Here is a 16,908-nt window from a genome sequence, read left to right as displayed (position 1 = left end):
CATCAAAAATATCTTAATTTGTGTTCTGAAGATGAACGAAGGTCTTACGGGTGTGGAACAACATGAGGGTGAGTAATTAATGACAGAATTTTCATTTTTGGGTGAACTAACCCTTTAATCATAGGTCCTTACAAGCATATTGCATCAATTTAATGATTGGAGATTGATTAATCCGGTAAAGGAGAATTTTTCAGGATTGAAACAAGACAAGTTTCCAAAACACTCCCCCATCTGTGAGATTGATGATGATGATGATGATAATGATGATATCAGGATAGGGCCAGTGAATCACAAGCATCATCTGTCTGGGTTTGCTGAGATGAGGCTGGGGTGAGTGTGGGTGGAGAATCGGTGTGTCACAAATCAGACAGAAACCTCAAAATTCTCTATACATTTTCATATGCAGTACCGTAACTCCTTGAGACAGACAAAATACAATGAAAGAAGTGAAAATATCATTTGTTGTAATGCACATGGTTTCAATATTTGACACTATTAGCAAAATAAAAGTAAGTCTAAAGATGTAAAACAGAAACATTACAATATGATTTATTGAGGAATTGAAAAATAAATACTCTGTCATTAAAGAGGCCACATATATATATTTCTAATATTGGAGCTGTAATGCACAATTCTTAGACAAATTCATTATAGCCATTCAACCTTTAAACACTGAGAATACGATTCTTCCCATGATTCATTTGAATCAGTTACATATTGTTGTATGTAACTGAAATTTCTTAAAATATAAGCATTTAGAGTTGATTATATTTATTTTTACTGCATCAGTAAGTAATTAGTGTCAGAGTTTCCCAATATAAACAATTTCACCCGCTGTATAGTGTTTGAGCAGTTTATATATGTATATTCTAGCGTTGTGATTGGTTGGATTAAATTAACACGCTCCTCATGAACTTTTGTTTAGAACTCCATCAAAACGAGAAGCATGTCATTTATCCTAATAAATTAAGGTTTAGGTAATGGATACAGATGCAATTTTGTTCTCCAGTTTGCTTGACACAAATTTAGCACCACTGATAAGTGAAAATATCATGACCAAGAATATGAATCTGTGTATGAACTTTCCGCCAAGTGTCTCTAAATGTTCTGACAGAACGTAAGGTGCATACAAGTAGTAAAATATCGAACAGGACTAATAAACATCGTGAACCGAACACCATGGCTGCATGATATCCGACCTGAGTTCAACATGGACACGTGCAGACGGTCAGTTATGGATCGTCTTTGGCGTTTTTTGCTGGACTGATGCTTCTGTTACTCGATCCTCTCCTCTCGGACACCTGCTCCTCCATCTCTACGAGAGTATAAACAAAGTTATTTTTGTTTAAATTTGAGTTACTTTTGACTATCAACAGGGTTGGGAGCAAAATACAGGACACTCCTAAAATAGTTTCACTTGAATGAGCAAATTGCCTTTGAAAGTGACAGATTCCCTATATACAAACATACACAAAGTTATGTTAGATACCATTAATCGATTTGACAGCACTTGGTGTGATTATGCTTCTAGACAAGTGGATACTTGATTGATTAAACTACTGACACTAAGGCTACATCTACATTCATTTGAAACCTGATAAATTTGAAAACAGATGTTTTTTTTCCTCCAAAAGCTCTCCGTCCACGCTAGCGTTTTCCAAAAGTTGCCCGTTCAAACTGAAAAACGTTCAAATCATCTTACTGCATGTGTAAAACTTAAAGTGTTAGTTCACCCACAAATGAAAATCCTGTCATTAATTACTCACCCTCAGGTCGTTCCACACCCTTAAAATATTTTGGTAACACTTTACAATTAGGTTCATTAGTTAGCATTAGTTAACAACATTAGTTAACATGAACTAATAATGAACTGCACTTATTCAGCATTTATTAATCTTTGTTAATTTCAACATTTACTAATATATTATTAAAATCTTGTTAATGTTAGTTAATGCACTGTGAACTAACATGAACAAACAATGAACAACTGTATTTTCATGAACTAACGTTAACAAAGATTAGTAAATACAGTAACAAATGTATTGCACATGGTTAGTTCATGTTAGTTAATACATTAACTAATGAACCTTATTGTAAAGAGTTACCGCTCTTAAAGGGAATGGGAGATGACACTCTGATTGGTTTATTGAACGTTACGCCCATTACTCATTAAGAGAATAGGGACAACCCATTTCAAAAATGCGCCCCGGCGCACGGACCGTTTTTCCGTCATTAAAATAGCAAAAGTGGATTTGGACACGCCCTGAGTGCACCTGCGCTGTGCGCTTTACACTTTGCGTCTAGATCGTTAAAATAGGGCCCTTAATGTTATAATGCGATGAGAATACTTTTTAGCTTTATGAATCTTTTGTTTCAAATCAGTGTTTCAGAGCACCAAAGTCACACGATTTCAGTAAACGAGGCTTTGTTACGTCATAAGTGTTTCAATAGTGACTTTGGCAGTTTGATACACGCTCCGAACCACTGATTCGAGAAAAAAAAAAGAGAAAAAAAGATTCGTAAAGCTTCAAAGCTTCATGAAGCAGTGTTTTGAAATCATCCATCACTAGATATTGTTGAATAAAGTCGTTATTTTGTTTTGGCACACAAAAAGTATTATCGTCGCTTCATAACATTAAGGTTGAACCACTGTAATCACATGAACTGTTTTAAATATGCTTTTAGTAGCTTTCTGGGCATTGAAAAAAGAAATGATCTTGATGGCGATGCAGGCCTCACTGAGCCATCGGATTTTATCTAAAATATCTTCATTTGTGTTCCGAAGATGAACGAAAGTCTTACAGGTGTGGAACAACATGAGGATGAGTAATTAATGACAACTTTCATTTTTTTCACTCTTTAATAAAAGCTTACTGAAATGCAGGCCTGTCACCAAGGGTTTGGTATGGTCTTTCAGCACATTTACGATTGAGAGCAAAAAACTTATGTCTTGGATTTCACCATTTGTATTCCATAACGAAGCATCTTGTTTACAACGCGTTTTTGCAGTGTTGAGCAATGTAGCCAATCACAAACATATCTGTTGATTTCTTGAACGCAATGACCAATCAGAGGTGAGACCAAGAACAGGTTTGGAGAATTTGATGTTTCCCCATTCAAAGAGATAGGAGAGGAGAGGCGTTTCAAAGAGTGAAATGACTCGTCTTAAAGGGACTTTGATTATATTAAAACTCTTATCTTTAGGTGAAGACAGAACAATGCTGAGGAATGTAACTGCAGAATGATTGACAGCGCAATGAAATGAGGAGCTTGCATAGACACAAAAATACCGGATAAAGACTGATTAAAGCTCATTTTTGGCCACTGAACTGAAGCACTAGTGTGTTTGCTCATTAAGAGAAAGAAAGAGAGAGAGAGACTGCATCCTTTCACTGCCCACAAGGTTTATTTTTACTCCGTCTCTCTGAGTCAAAGCGACGCCCTTCTCACTCCCTCCTACTCATTCACCCCCTCTTTCTCTCCATCCATCCATCCGCCCTCCACTCACACATTTTCATAAGCTTTGACGTCAGACAGGGAAGGGGGGCTTCCAATTTATCACCCACACAGCACTTCCTGTGGCCCCCTCCACCCATACACAATTTCTCTTCTCATTTCTCTTTTATTCTGCAGACCCTAATGACGACGTCTGACTGAGATGTTTGCCTCTGCAAGAGCTTCTCAAATCTGACAATCTCTGATTCATCCTTAAAGATGAGCTAGATTAGCTAACCAGATAAATACAATAAATGAATTTGTCACCGTTCTTCTATACATTCCTCAGAGACTCTTCAAGGTGTATTAGTCTCTTCACTATCATCTCTAGTAAAAATGAATTCTTTCATAGCGAACCTGCAGCTTTTAGAGGAAATTTTAGTAACAAGGTCTGATTTGTTAACATTAGTTAATGCATTAACCAACATGAACTAACAATGAACAATATATTTTTGCAATAAAAATGTTCATGTTCATGTTAGTTCACAGTACATGAATTAGAAGTGTTAAAGTGCCCCATTACTCTTCTTCAAATATTATCTTTTATGAAGTGTGTAATAGAGCGGTTTGTGAATGTACAGGTCTGCAAAGATCAAAGTTCAGATAAATGGAGTTTTTGTCTCCTAAAAGAAAGAAGTGATTCTGAACTGAAACGGGTCGTCAGTAATTCCAGTCTCACTTCCTGCTGAACCTACATAGGTTTTGTTACTAATTTGCATAATGCCAGTCTATGGTCTTCATTGGCTGAACATGAATGATGTCTATTTGTCCCTCAAACACTGTAGTTGTATCTTAGACTGGAAGAGTTTGGTTCGTGTTGTTCATGTCGCTGTTTTCTGCTGCCAAAGCAATTCCACTTTGATACAGTAAAACCGACGCCATCGTTACTGTACGTATCACTGTGTGTCAAGAGCTGAAATTCAGATATGATAATGAGCGTTTGGTTTCCGACTCACACTGTAAGTGGTCGACCAATCACAACAGACTGGGCCATCTGACCAATCAGAGCAGCTCTCAGAAAGGCGGGGTTTAGAGAGAACTAATCCTTGATAGAACTATTTCAGACACTGAGAGAAAAGAGCTGAAGCTGCAGTGGATATTATAAGAAGATTGTTGTTGTTTTTTGACCTTAAATGCATGTAAACCTGTTGTAGGAGATGCCAGAACAAAATTATGAGCCTTTAAAAAAGCATGACAGGGGCATTAATCATTACACAGGTGAGATGTTATTCCTGTTATTAGTGAAAGCTGAGATTTCCATTTAGATCAATAAATGATGTTGAAGTATTATTGTTAGTTCATGTTAACAAATGAAACATTCTGTAAAGTGTTACCAAAATTCTAAGAAGTTTTTGTTTTAGTCTAGCCTTCTGCATAAAAGGGATTATTTCACCAAAAATTAATATTGTGTCATCATTTACTCACCCTCATGTGGTTTCAAACAGTATATGCATTTCTTTACTCTGTGGATTTTGTTTTTTGTCCATGCAATGAAAGTCAATGAGGTCCAATGTTGTTTGGGAACCCAACATTCTTTAAAAAAAGCTTCTTTTGTTACATAAAATAAAGTCGCAGGTTTGGAGCAACATGTGAAAATAATGATTTTTTTTTAATTTTAGAGTGAATTAATTCCATTTTTAAGAGAATAAAAGCACATACTTTATTCTTTAGGGAGGTAAATTGAAAACTTCAGATGCAAAAGCCTCTAAGTGCCGTCTGAAATTTTCTTCTAAAATGAGCATTTTTATCAAGTTTGTATGTTTAGGGTCAGTGATTTTACTCTACACTGTGTGCAGAATTATTAGGCAAGTTGATTTTCTGATCATATTTTTTTCCAAGCACATTTTACCAATTCCAATCCACATCAATCTTAATAACTACTATTAATATTGTTTTTAATCATTTATAAGTGATAGATAATTGTTCATGAAGGCTGGAAATGAAAAATGCCCTATATTCAGGTGTGCAGAATTATTAGGCAGGTTTTCTTTTACAGATAAAATGAGCCAAAAAAGAGATTTAACTCAGACTGAAAAGTCAAAAATTATTAAATACTCATGAGAAGGATTCAATACTAATGTAATACTAGAAATTGCAAAGTTAAAGCATGACCATTGGACAGTGAAATGCTCATTGGGTCAGTGGGGTCATACAAAAACAGCTGGAGAAGAAAAGACACGTTAACTGCAAAATAATTAAGAATTAAGGTGAAGAATTAAGTGTGAAACCATCAAGAACCCTTTAGTCTCCAGCGCCACCATTTCCCAGTACTGAAACCTACCTGGAGTCTTCAGAAGTGTGAGGTGTCAGGATCTCAGAGACTTAGGTTAGGTGAAGAATCCTAAAAAGCGACCTGCTCTTAATAAGAATCACAAGCTGAAGTGTTATAAAGTACATGAAGACTGGGTTTTTATAGGCCTTATAGACAGACAGCTTGAGAGTGACTCCTGAAAGACCAGCACCACATCCTCTTGTACCACTGTTTGAAGAATTTATCTTCCAGAATCTGGCAGTAAGGTGTGGGAGTTCACTTTTAGTCCATCTCTTATCCTGAAATGTCCATCTTGCAGAGATGGACTAAATGATCTTCCAAAACTTACTGCCAGATTCTGGAAGATAAATTCTTCAAACAGTGGTACAAGAGGATGTGGTGCTGGTCCTTCAGGAGTCACTCTCAAGCTGTCTGTCTATAAGGCCTATAAAAACCCAGTCTTCATGTACTTTATAACACTTCAGCTTGTGATTCTTATTAAGAGCAGGTCGCTTTTTAGGATTCTTCACCTAACCTAAGTCTCTGAGATCCTGACACCTCACACTTCTGAAGACTCCAGGTAGGTTTCAGTACTGGGAAATGGTGGCGTTGGAGACTAAAGGGTTCCTGATGGTTTCACACTTAATTCTTCACCTTAATTCTTAATTATTTTGCAGTTAACGTGTCTTTTCTTCTCCAGCTGTTTTTGTATGACCCCGCTGACCCAATGAGCATTTCACTGTCCAATGGTCATGCTTTAACTTTGCAATTTCTAGTATTACATTAGTATTGAGTCCTTTTCATGAGTATTTAATAATTTTTGACTTTTATGTCTGAGTTAAATCTCTTTTTTGGCTCATTTTATCTGTAAAAGAAAACCTGCCTAATTATTCTGCACACCTGAATATAGGGCATTTTTTCATTTCCAGCCTTCATAACCCACTGATGTCACATGGAAATTTATGGGACAGTTCATGATTTTGTTGCTTATTTGCTTATCATCAAGCAGTTTTTGAGATTCCAGGATTCCCCCATTCAAACAGATAGAACTTGGTCTTGGACGCCCGAAATAGCTGCCCGAAGGCATTGCAAATATGGCCACAGAGTGAACAGACTTTCCTTGAAATGGACTTTGTTCTATAGAATTAAAAATGTCTTAAATGATTGCATAATAGTTTCATGTTTAAAGGGTTAGTTCACCCAAAAATGAAAATTCTGTCATTTATTACTCACCCTCATGTCGTTCCAGACCCGTAAGACCATTCATCTTCAGAACACAAATTAAGATATTTTTGATGAAATCCGATGGTTCAGTGAGGCTTCCATTGACAGCAATGTCACTGAACCTCTCAAGATCCAGAAAGCTAGACATATTTAAAACAGGTCATGTGACTACAGTGGTTCAACCTTAATGTTATAAAGTGACGAGAATACTTTTTGTGTGCCAAAAAGACAAAATAATGACTTTATTCAACAATATCTAATGATGGGCGATTTCAAAACACTGCTTCATGAAGCTTTACGAACCTTTTTTTGAATCAGTGGTTCAGATTGTGTATCAAACTGCTAAAGTCATGTGAACCATTGAAATTTCGAAACACTTATGACGTAACGAAGCCTCTTTACTGAAATCACGTGACTTTGGCAGTTTGATACGCGATCCGAACCACTGATTTGAAACAAAAGATTCGTAAAGCTTCATGAAGCAGTGTTTTGAAATCGTCCATCACTAGATATTGTTGAATAAAATCGTTATTTTGTTTTTTTGGTGCACAAAAAGTATTCTTGTCGCTTCATAACATTAAGGTTGAACCACTGTAGTCACATGAACGGTTTTAAATATGTCTTGTTAATTATTAAAGTGTTAATTATCTTGCTGTCAATGCAGGCCTCACTGAGCCATCCGATTTTATCAAAAATATCTTAATTAGTGTTCCGAAGATGAATGAAGGTCTTATGGGTGTGGAACGACATGAAGGTGAGTAACTAATGACAGAATTTTCATTTTTGGGTGAACTAACCCTTTAACAGGTTATTTCAATTTTTCTAGTGATAAAGTATGTTTACGAGCTGTTTAATTTGATTACAATTAAAAATGAATTCTAACAAATTAATGAACTAAAACTAACTCCATAAACTGACCTCATGATGGAAACCCCTAAAAGGTTTTATATATGAAGCACCTGAAAGAACCCTTTAGGGTTCTACATAGAACCTTCTCATTTAAGAGTGCACATGTACTTAATATAGGGTTAAAGGGTTAGTTCACCCAAAAATGAAAATTATGTCATTAATGACTCACCCTCATGTTGTTCCAAACCCGTAAGACCTTCATTCATCTTCAGAACACAGTTTAAGATATTTTAGATTTAGTCCGAGAGCTTTCTGTCCTTCCATTGAAAATGTATGTACGGTAGACTGTCCATGTCCAGAAAGATAATAAAAACATCATCAAAGTAGTCCATGTGACATCAGTGGGTTAGTTAGAAGTTTTTGAAGCATCTAAAATACATTTTTCTCCAAAAATAATAAAAACTACGACTTTATTCAGCATTGCCTTCTCTTCCGGGTCTGTTGTCAATCCACGTTCATGACTCCGCTTCTTCTTCTTCTTCTTCTTTCCTGTTTAATGGCGGTTGGCATCCAGCTTATTGGTGCATTACTGCCCCCTTCTGCTCCGGAGTGTGGTTCACGACTCTCTCAGTGACACTGCTGACGTAAGACGCTGCTGACGTGTTATCCGGTGCGCCTGAGCTTCGTTTACAGTCTGAGGGAGACGCACGCTGTATTCAAGCTATTCTACATTGTTTGTATTTTGGTATTGCTATTTTTTTTTTAAATGGTGCGTAAGTGTGCATGTCGCGGATGTCCTAGTCACCAAAAACAACCACAGTGACGTAAAAGTGCATTACCAACACCAACAGATGAAATGATTCAATGGAATTAATTCAATGGAAAAGATTCCGGAAGAGAAGACAATGCTGAATAAAGTCGTAGTTTTTGTTATTTTTGGACCAAAATGTATTTTTGATGCTTCAAAAAATTCTAACTGAATTTGAGCTATCTAACTAGAATTCTAACTATCTGATGTCACATGGACTACTTTGATGATGTTTTTATTATCTTTCTGGACATGGACAGTCTACCGTACATACATTTACAATAAAGGAACAGAAAGCTCTCGGACTAAATCTAAAATATCTTAAACTGTGTTCTGAAGATGAACGGAGGTCTTACGGGTTTGGAACGACATGAGGGTGAGTCATTAATGACATCATTTTCATTTTTGGGTGAACTAACCCTTTAAGTTTTAGGATTAGATACGTGCAATGCAATTATGCATAATTTACTGTTATTAAGTATATGAAACATGTAATTACACTACCTCAAAATAAAGTGTTACCAAAAAATTAACAGCTTGTTTTGCCTCATCTGACGGTATAAGCATCGCTTTTTGGGCAATTTAAGTTTCAAGCTATGTTTTGTACCCTGTTCATTTGTAGGTGCATGTAAAGCATCATGGTTTATGTTATAAAACATAAATCACAGAATTCACCTGAAATCTGTCTCTTTTCTGACCCTAGGCTGACTTTGCTTGCGTGGTCACGTGACACCATTCTAGCCAATCTGAGGCCCTCATCCATGAGAGTTTGCTGCATGAGCTGGCGACTCCAGGTGATGAGGCCAGTGGTGTCGGTGAGGGGGTGAGGGGATGAGGAGGGGTGCAACTGAGGGCTGATATCTATCAAGACACACAGAATTAGACAAACATGCCTCTCAATCACATGCTACCTTTTCTTTCATCAAAGATGTTTCACCCTGACTTGAGTATGAATGGACACAAATTTGGAAAATTTGTCATCTCAGAGAGGAAAGTAACCCACGTTACGTGTGAAGGGGTCCTGCATGGCACTAAATGCAACAGAATGTGGGACAATGATGGTTGGGGGTTACATGTCTAGAATTACTGACAAACACTGGACAGTCAATATAATAATAATATTAATGAATAATAATAATAATAATTCTTACCTTGTGTTAAACTATCTAGACTTTCTCCAGAGAGGCTGTTGTCATCTGCTGTAGATCTGATGTCACTATTGGCTACTGGGTCCTTAGACAGTCTGTCCGAATCTGTGACCTGTAACAGGCAGATTTCTCATGTTAGTATTATGTGTTTTGTAACAGTACTTTCAATATAAAATATTTCCAGTGTTGGAGACTAATTACATTACTTTTTATGTAAAGTAATGTTGCGTTACTTTTGCGTTACTTTCTCTCAGCTGGCTGAGGCTCACTCTCTTCTAGGCCCTTTTTGCTTTTTTGCAAGAGTTTAATCTGTTGGTTTTTTGAACGCAATGGCCAATCAGAGGTGTTTAAGATAGAATCCACTCACCTCTCAAAACGCCAGAGATTTTGTTCAGTGCCGAGTCCTGCACGCTCGCGAATCCTCTCATTATAACGAAGTGTAGACAAGATTAATTGAGCAGTGTAGACAGCTGCATTGATTATAAAGAAACTTTGTGAGGGCGAGGTTAATTAACCCTTGTGCGGTGTTGAAAACCCTATCACACTCATGGTGTTCCCGGTCAAAATGCTACCTTATCACCAAATATTGGATTCAATCTTTTTGTCAACTTGTTTTCTTTCCATTGGGACCGGTTTTGTATTTATTTATCATAGGCCTTATTTATCTGAGCTCATATTATTCAGCTTTTGAGTGAAAAAAGTAGTTTTTGTGGATAATTGTGTATTTTGCATAAAATATGAAAAAAAATGTGCACTGTTTATCACACTAGTGTGCTTTAATGTTTAAACAGGAAATTTGTTTTGAAACGGTTTTATTTTGTTTTTATTTATTACAAAATGGCACAAAATGGCACTTGTGGTGCTCCCGGTCAAAAATGACCGGCCTGCAGAAAAATGACTTAGAAATCTCTTGTTGCTCTATTTTATTACCAATCTTTTTGTCAACTTGTTTTCTTTAAATTATGACAGGTTTTGTGTTCATTTTTGAAAAATGATTGATCTGAGCCTCACAGATTTGAGGAGAAAATTCATCTCTGTGCAAAAGAAAGCCTGTAATACTCAAAATAGTTTGTTTGTGTACATGAACGTGTGTGTGTGCGGATGCATGAGTATGCATGTATCCACACATGCAGAGGTCCGAGGCCTTTATTTTTGCATGCCCACATGTATATATGTGAACATGAACATGATGAAACATTTCTGAACACTAACTGTTTCTCTGATTTTTGACTCACCCATTCATTTTCAATGGGCGGTCATTTTTGACCAATATAAGCTCAGATCAATGAGGCCTACAATCAATCAGTCAAAAAAAAAAAAAAAAATCTGTCCTGAATCCAATATTTGGTGATAAAAAAAGCATAAGTGATTTATAAGCTATTTTTGTAATCCAGTCATTTTTGACTGGGAACACCACAAGTACGACTTTATGCAATAAATAAAAACCAAAATAAAAGCACATTTACTGCTTAAACATTAAAGCACACTAGTGTGATAAACAACGCAATTTTTTTCATATTTTTTGTAAAATTGACAAAATTATCCTCAAAAACTGAGGTATATGAGCTCTGATAAATAAGGGCTACAATCGAAAAATAAATATAAAACCTGTCCCAATTGAAAGAAAACAAGTTGACAAAAAGATTGAATGTAATATTTAGTGATAATGAGAGATGTATAAGCAATATTTTTTGTAGGCTGGTCATTTTTGACCGGGAACACCACAAGTGATACAATGTGGGGGAAAACCCACAAAAATTATCAAAAAAAAAAAAAAAAAAAGGGGGAAGTTGTTAGACTCTGGGTGAGTAAGAGTCAGTAAATTTTAGTCTAATGCGATAACATTAACTAGCATTTTCGGGTACGAGAAAATCCTCTTCGGGTCATAATGACCCGAACACAACATCAGGATTAAAACGTGTTATATCTTTTCAGTGATTATAAAAGGAGCGCTCTTTGTACACTTTCTGCCCTGCCAAATCACGCTTGCAGTAGCCTATGCTTGTTTCTGTGATTAAATTAACAGTGGTCTGTGAATATAGATGCTTTAATAACAAATAAATTATCGGGAGCATTTATGCTTGGATGTGTAGGTTGTGGCTAGGCGACACGCAACTTTTTAAACTATTTTATGGACGTACAGAAATAAATCTATGCATACTTTTGCCTGCGGGCTTTTGCGGGCGGGAGCAGGAGGTGGGGACATATTTTTGCGGGAGCAGGACTGAAAAATCCGTCCTGCTCAGGTCTCTATTTGACACCTCATGTAAAGCTATAGTAACTCTCAATCCTTCACTGAGCAATGACTAACTTTAGATCTTTAATTCCATCTCCTTAGGCATCCTATTCATTTTCTTGTGATTTTATGAATACTTCACCTGAGCATATTTCTAAAAGGCTTCCATATCTTTTTATACAAATGTATAAATAGACACATATCTTGATGTACTTACATCAAGCTTGATTCTCTTCTGAGCAGTACAGTCAACAGAGGCAGAACAATCATCTGAGTATGTCCTGAGATAATAATATAACAAACTCAGCTCAGATTCCCAGCTCACAATTAAAAAAAGTCACAGTAATCATGTCAAACACTCATTCTGTTCAATATTCAAGGACAAATGTAGGGGGCGACGGGGCTCGCCGTCACACAGGGAATTTATCAAAATGGCTATGGGTTTGAGTCAAATGTCCAATAATTGCACAAGTCTGTTTTTCTCCATCACTTGAAAGATTATGTCAGATGCATTTATTAGACTATGTTCATATCTGTCATTTTAATTAGCATGATACAGTACTGTGGCATAAGGATTTATAAAGTAAAAATGCAAGACAGTAACACTGGCTTAAAAGAATATGCTACACTACTACCTAGAAGCACCACCAACTGTTAAAATTGGAAAACTTGCACTTATTTTTGATTATGTCTTTGCACCGTATGGCCTAAAACATGATTATTTTTCTTCTGATTCCTGGTCTTGTCCCAAGTTAAACACACTCCATGGATTAAATTTCTGCCCAACATTTCTGAAAAACATACTCCTCCTACAGTGTTTATCAGATCATCTTCACCAAATTTAGCTCATTATATTCAAAACTTTTTATCTAATCAAACTCCTCTCATGTAATGAGATAAATAATTCAACAGAAAGCACACCAAAAATGATATGATGGTATCATAATCAAATAAAACTTGGTATGTGTCATCACAACCAAGACCTGAGGGTACCTGAGCAGTTATTACCTACCTACCGGTCATGAAATCTGTAATTTTTGCTTATAACTTCAGAATAGTTTGGCCTAAATTAATAAGACTGGCCTTTTTACCATCCTGAAACCTGGTATGACATCAGTACCATGTCCTTAGCAGAATACATACATATCCATATACAGCTCTGTGAAAATAAGAGACTATTACAAAATTATCCGTTTCTCTGGATGTACTGTTTATGGACAGTTTTGTTTTATTCTATAAGCAACTGACCAGATTCCACATACAAATACTGTCATTTAAAGCATTTACTTGTCAAAAAGACATCAAAGAATGCAAAGAAAACAAGTTCATATTTTTAAACAACACAACACTAATGTTTTAACTTTTGGAAATCTAGATTTGGTGAAATAACCCAATGCCAGCTTTCATGCATCTTGGAATGCGGTCTTTCACATCACATTAGTCCAAATTTAGTCAAAATTTTCTGAAGAGACTCGATCATTATATATGATGAACAGGTTTAATTTAGGCTTTTTAGGGTGTACTGAGAGTGTGTGATCTGGTTCGTTTGACTAGTGTGAGCGCTCCGTACCATGCCCGGGGTGGGGTTCACAGTTCAGTTGGCGCCGGAGCACGGAACAGCTACTCTTGTGTGCGCTACTCCGTCATCATTATTATGACAGCAAACAACTTCTAGTGCTACTTGAACAGTACACTTTTCAATTACTTTAATTTGAGAATATTTAGGTTTATAACGGGTCTGGTTCTCAACTTACTGATGAACAGGAATTGTAGTTTGCAAGTAAAGATGCAAATTCCACCATCAACGTCAGCTGTGTCCGTAATAATTTTAGTAATAATTTTCTGATACCTGCAGCCAGTGCTTGAAGTGGTAAAATAAAAGTGCCGGTACTCCCGATGCTCGGTTCAAAACCAAGCGGCAACCTCCCCCAGTTTCTCGTGAAGCCAATACAGAAGTGACTTAAACTGCGATTCATCGACTGGCCGCTAGGGACAGGCTGCAGAAGAGAGCAGAATCTCATTGAGTCCCATATTAAAATGGCCAAGTTTACAGCAGAAAAAAAAACATGTTTACAGTCTGGTTCAAATTGTGGTTTTGGTCTATACTGCTATTTTTGCCCTTCGTGACAACTCTGAGGGGGGTGAATTTTTTTATAACTCATCCGTTTAAATTATACCAAGCCTTAAAGTTCTGCATAATTAAGGGCGTGGTCACTTGAGTGACAGGTAGATGCTGCTGCTGTCTGTGAGCCGTCATGTTAATTCCAGCCGATAAATTTGGCATTTCTGCCGTGTTTGTGCTTTTTTCTCTTTTTTTAAATACAATTATAAAATATGGCTTGCTGCATTAATAGTCGAGACTGATGTGCATCTGTGTAGATGTGCTCGCAGCGGAAGATAAACACATGTTGTTGGATCGTGGCATTGGCTGAAAGTTCCTGAGATTTACTACAATGACAATAGCAGGAGGATATAAAACTCCGACAGCACTGCTTGGATATTATAACTAAAACTGCTGCACTATTTTGAAAAATTATACTTTGGACACGGGTTAATTTGTTTGTTAGATACGATCACACACAGTTTTACAACATAAACGCTGCTCAGATTGCATTATTTCTTGAAGAACGATGATGGGAGAGCAGATCATTCATAAGAAATGTGATGCAAACAATGGATATCAATATTTCATGGATTTAACGCTTTTGTGGACAAAAAGTACTGTTTTGTTTTGCAATGGACATTTTACCCAAGTGCCACGGATTGGATTCCTCTCGCGATCTCCATTTCATTATAAAGGTATGAAGTTCCGTTGGATTTTTTGTTGTTATTTGCACACCCAACACAAATTAATTACTGGTGTTGGAGCATCTATATCTTATAATAGAAAAAAATTAAATAAAAACACCGTAGATTGACAGTAAACCTTTAGAACTTTCTAATGAGATGGCTTGTTATCTTTATTAAAGGTTCCATCGAACGTTTTTTTACAAGATGTAATATAAGTCTAAGGTGTCCCCTGAATGTGTCTGTGAAGTTTCAGCTCAAAATACCCCATAGATTTTTTTTAATTAATTTTTTAACTGCCTATTTTGGGGCATAATTAACTATGCACCGATTCAGGGCTGCTGGCCCTTTAAATCTTTCGCTCCCTGCCCATCGAGCTCGCGACTCTATAATACAGTGCATTTACAAAGTTCACACAGCTAATATAACCCTCAAATGGATCTTTACAAGATGTTCGTCATGTATGCTGCATTCATGCTTCGGGTCATGTGAGTATAGTATTTATTTGGGTATTTACATTTGATTCTGAATGAGTTGAGGCTGTACTTCATGGCTAAAGCTAACATTACACACTGTTGGAGAGATTTATAAAGAATGAAGTTGTGTTTATGAATTATACAGACTGCAAGTGTTTAAAGATGAAAATAGTGACTGCTCTTGTCTCCGTGAATACAGTAAGAAACGATGGTAACTTTAACCACATTTAACAGTACATTATCAACATGCTAACGAAACATTTAGAAAGACAATTTACAAATATCACTAAAAATATCATGATATCATGGATCACGTCAGTTATTATTGCTCCATCTGCCATTTTTCTTGCTTGCTTACCTAGTCTGATGATTCAGCTGTGCACAGATCCAGATGTTAATACTGGCTGCCCTTGTCTAATGCCTTTCATAATGTTGGGAACATGGGCTGGCATATGCAAATATTGGGGGTGTACATATTAATGATCCCGACTGTTACGTAACAGTCAGTGTTATGTTGAGATTCGCCTGTTCTTCTGAGGTCTTTTAAACAAATGAGATTTATATAAGAAGGAGGAAACAATGGAGTCTGAGACTCACTGTATGTCATTTCCATGTACTGAACTCTTGTTATTTAACTATGCCAACATAAATTCAATTTTTAATTCTAGGGCACCTTTAATATTTTAGATAGTAAGATAGATATCTCCTGCTAACATGGTCACGTTGAGCTAGGCGGGCGTGGTTTCAGCAACAAGTCGCATGGGCTCCAACTACGTCCCGCCTCTTTGCCCATTTTCAGTTATCCGGGAGTGACGTGCGGTGACGCGCAGCTAAGATGGCAGTGGCCTCATTTTCGCTTCAAAACTGCTGTTCAGAACTCTATGGGTGACGTCACGGACACTACGTCCATATTTCTTACAGTCTATGTTCAAAATGCGCTCCTGAGAAACAGAGGGCACGGCGGGCATCTGTACATGCAATATGTCAGAAGTGCAGGTGTTATGCCGAATTCTGACCCCCGCCAAATTATTACCTCTAGTATTGGTAGGTTCAGGACTAGGTGTGGTGGAGGGATTAGGATTATGGGTGGGGTTAGGATTAGGCAATCAGGTAGTGACTTCAACGAGGGGGGTAATAATTTAGCAGGGAGTCGAAATTCGGCACAGCACGGTACGCAAAGAAAACCAGCGGTACACTGAAGGTAAAAATAGAGAAGTGTACTGGCTCACTTCCAGCACTGTCTGCAGCACAATCAAGTGAAAATCGCTGCGCGGCATAAATTACAAATCTATTAAGCAGTCTATTTACGGAAGTGCTTTTCTTCCCGTTTTCTTCAAAATAAACATATGCATCAAAATGACGTAAACGTGCTCCGGAGTGCAGGCCAGCAGGGGAATAGGGAGGGGGGACAATCACGCCAGTCTCTACAATCACTATTCTCTACATTAGTCCACTAATATAGTTTACTTGAAGATGTGACTGAAAATGAGTGAGTGACACGGAGTGCACCAGAAGGACTATTGCTTTTGCATAGTTTGTGCTTGCTGTTAATAAACATTTGAAACTTAGCAAACTGGCAGTGGCAAACTCCAGTAGTAAGATGAAAGGATTTATTTTGAATTCTGTCATGGAAA

The 16,908-nt window shown here is 37.0% G+C and overlaps 1 protein-coding gene across 1 annotated transcript in view; it reads right to left on the bottom strand.

Annotated features, from left to right (window-relative positions):
• nab2 (NGFI-A binding protein 2 (EGR1 binding protein 2)) overlaps positions 1–16,908 on the bottom strand; it is a 28,159-nt gene continuing 11,251 nt past the window's right edge. Inside the window, exons 4-7 of the mRNA XM_067388654.1 lie at positions 12,229–12,292; positions 9,779–9,887; positions 9,303–9,488; positions 1–1,315 (exon numbers count right to left, since the gene is read on the bottom strand). Of these exons, the coding sequence (XP_067244755.1) occupies positions 1,233–1,315; positions 9,303–9,488; positions 9,779–9,887; positions 12,229–12,292 (442 nt within the window). The 3' untranslated portion in view covers positions 1–1,232. The remainder of the gene's footprint in view (positions 1,316–9,302; positions 9,489–9,778; positions 9,888–12,228; positions 12,293–16,908) is intronic.

This window comes from Chanodichthys erythropterus, chromosome 6, assembly GCF_024489055.1.
Source record: "Chanodichthys erythropterus isolate Z2021 chromosome 6, ASM2448905v1, whole genome shotgun sequence".
Classification (NCBI taxonomy): Eukaryota; Metazoa; Chordata; class Actinopteri; order Cypriniformes; family Xenocyprididae; genus Chanodichthys; species Chanodichthys erythropterus.
Note: the sequence above shows the minus strand (reverse complement) of the source record. Positions and strands in the feature narration are given on the sequence as shown.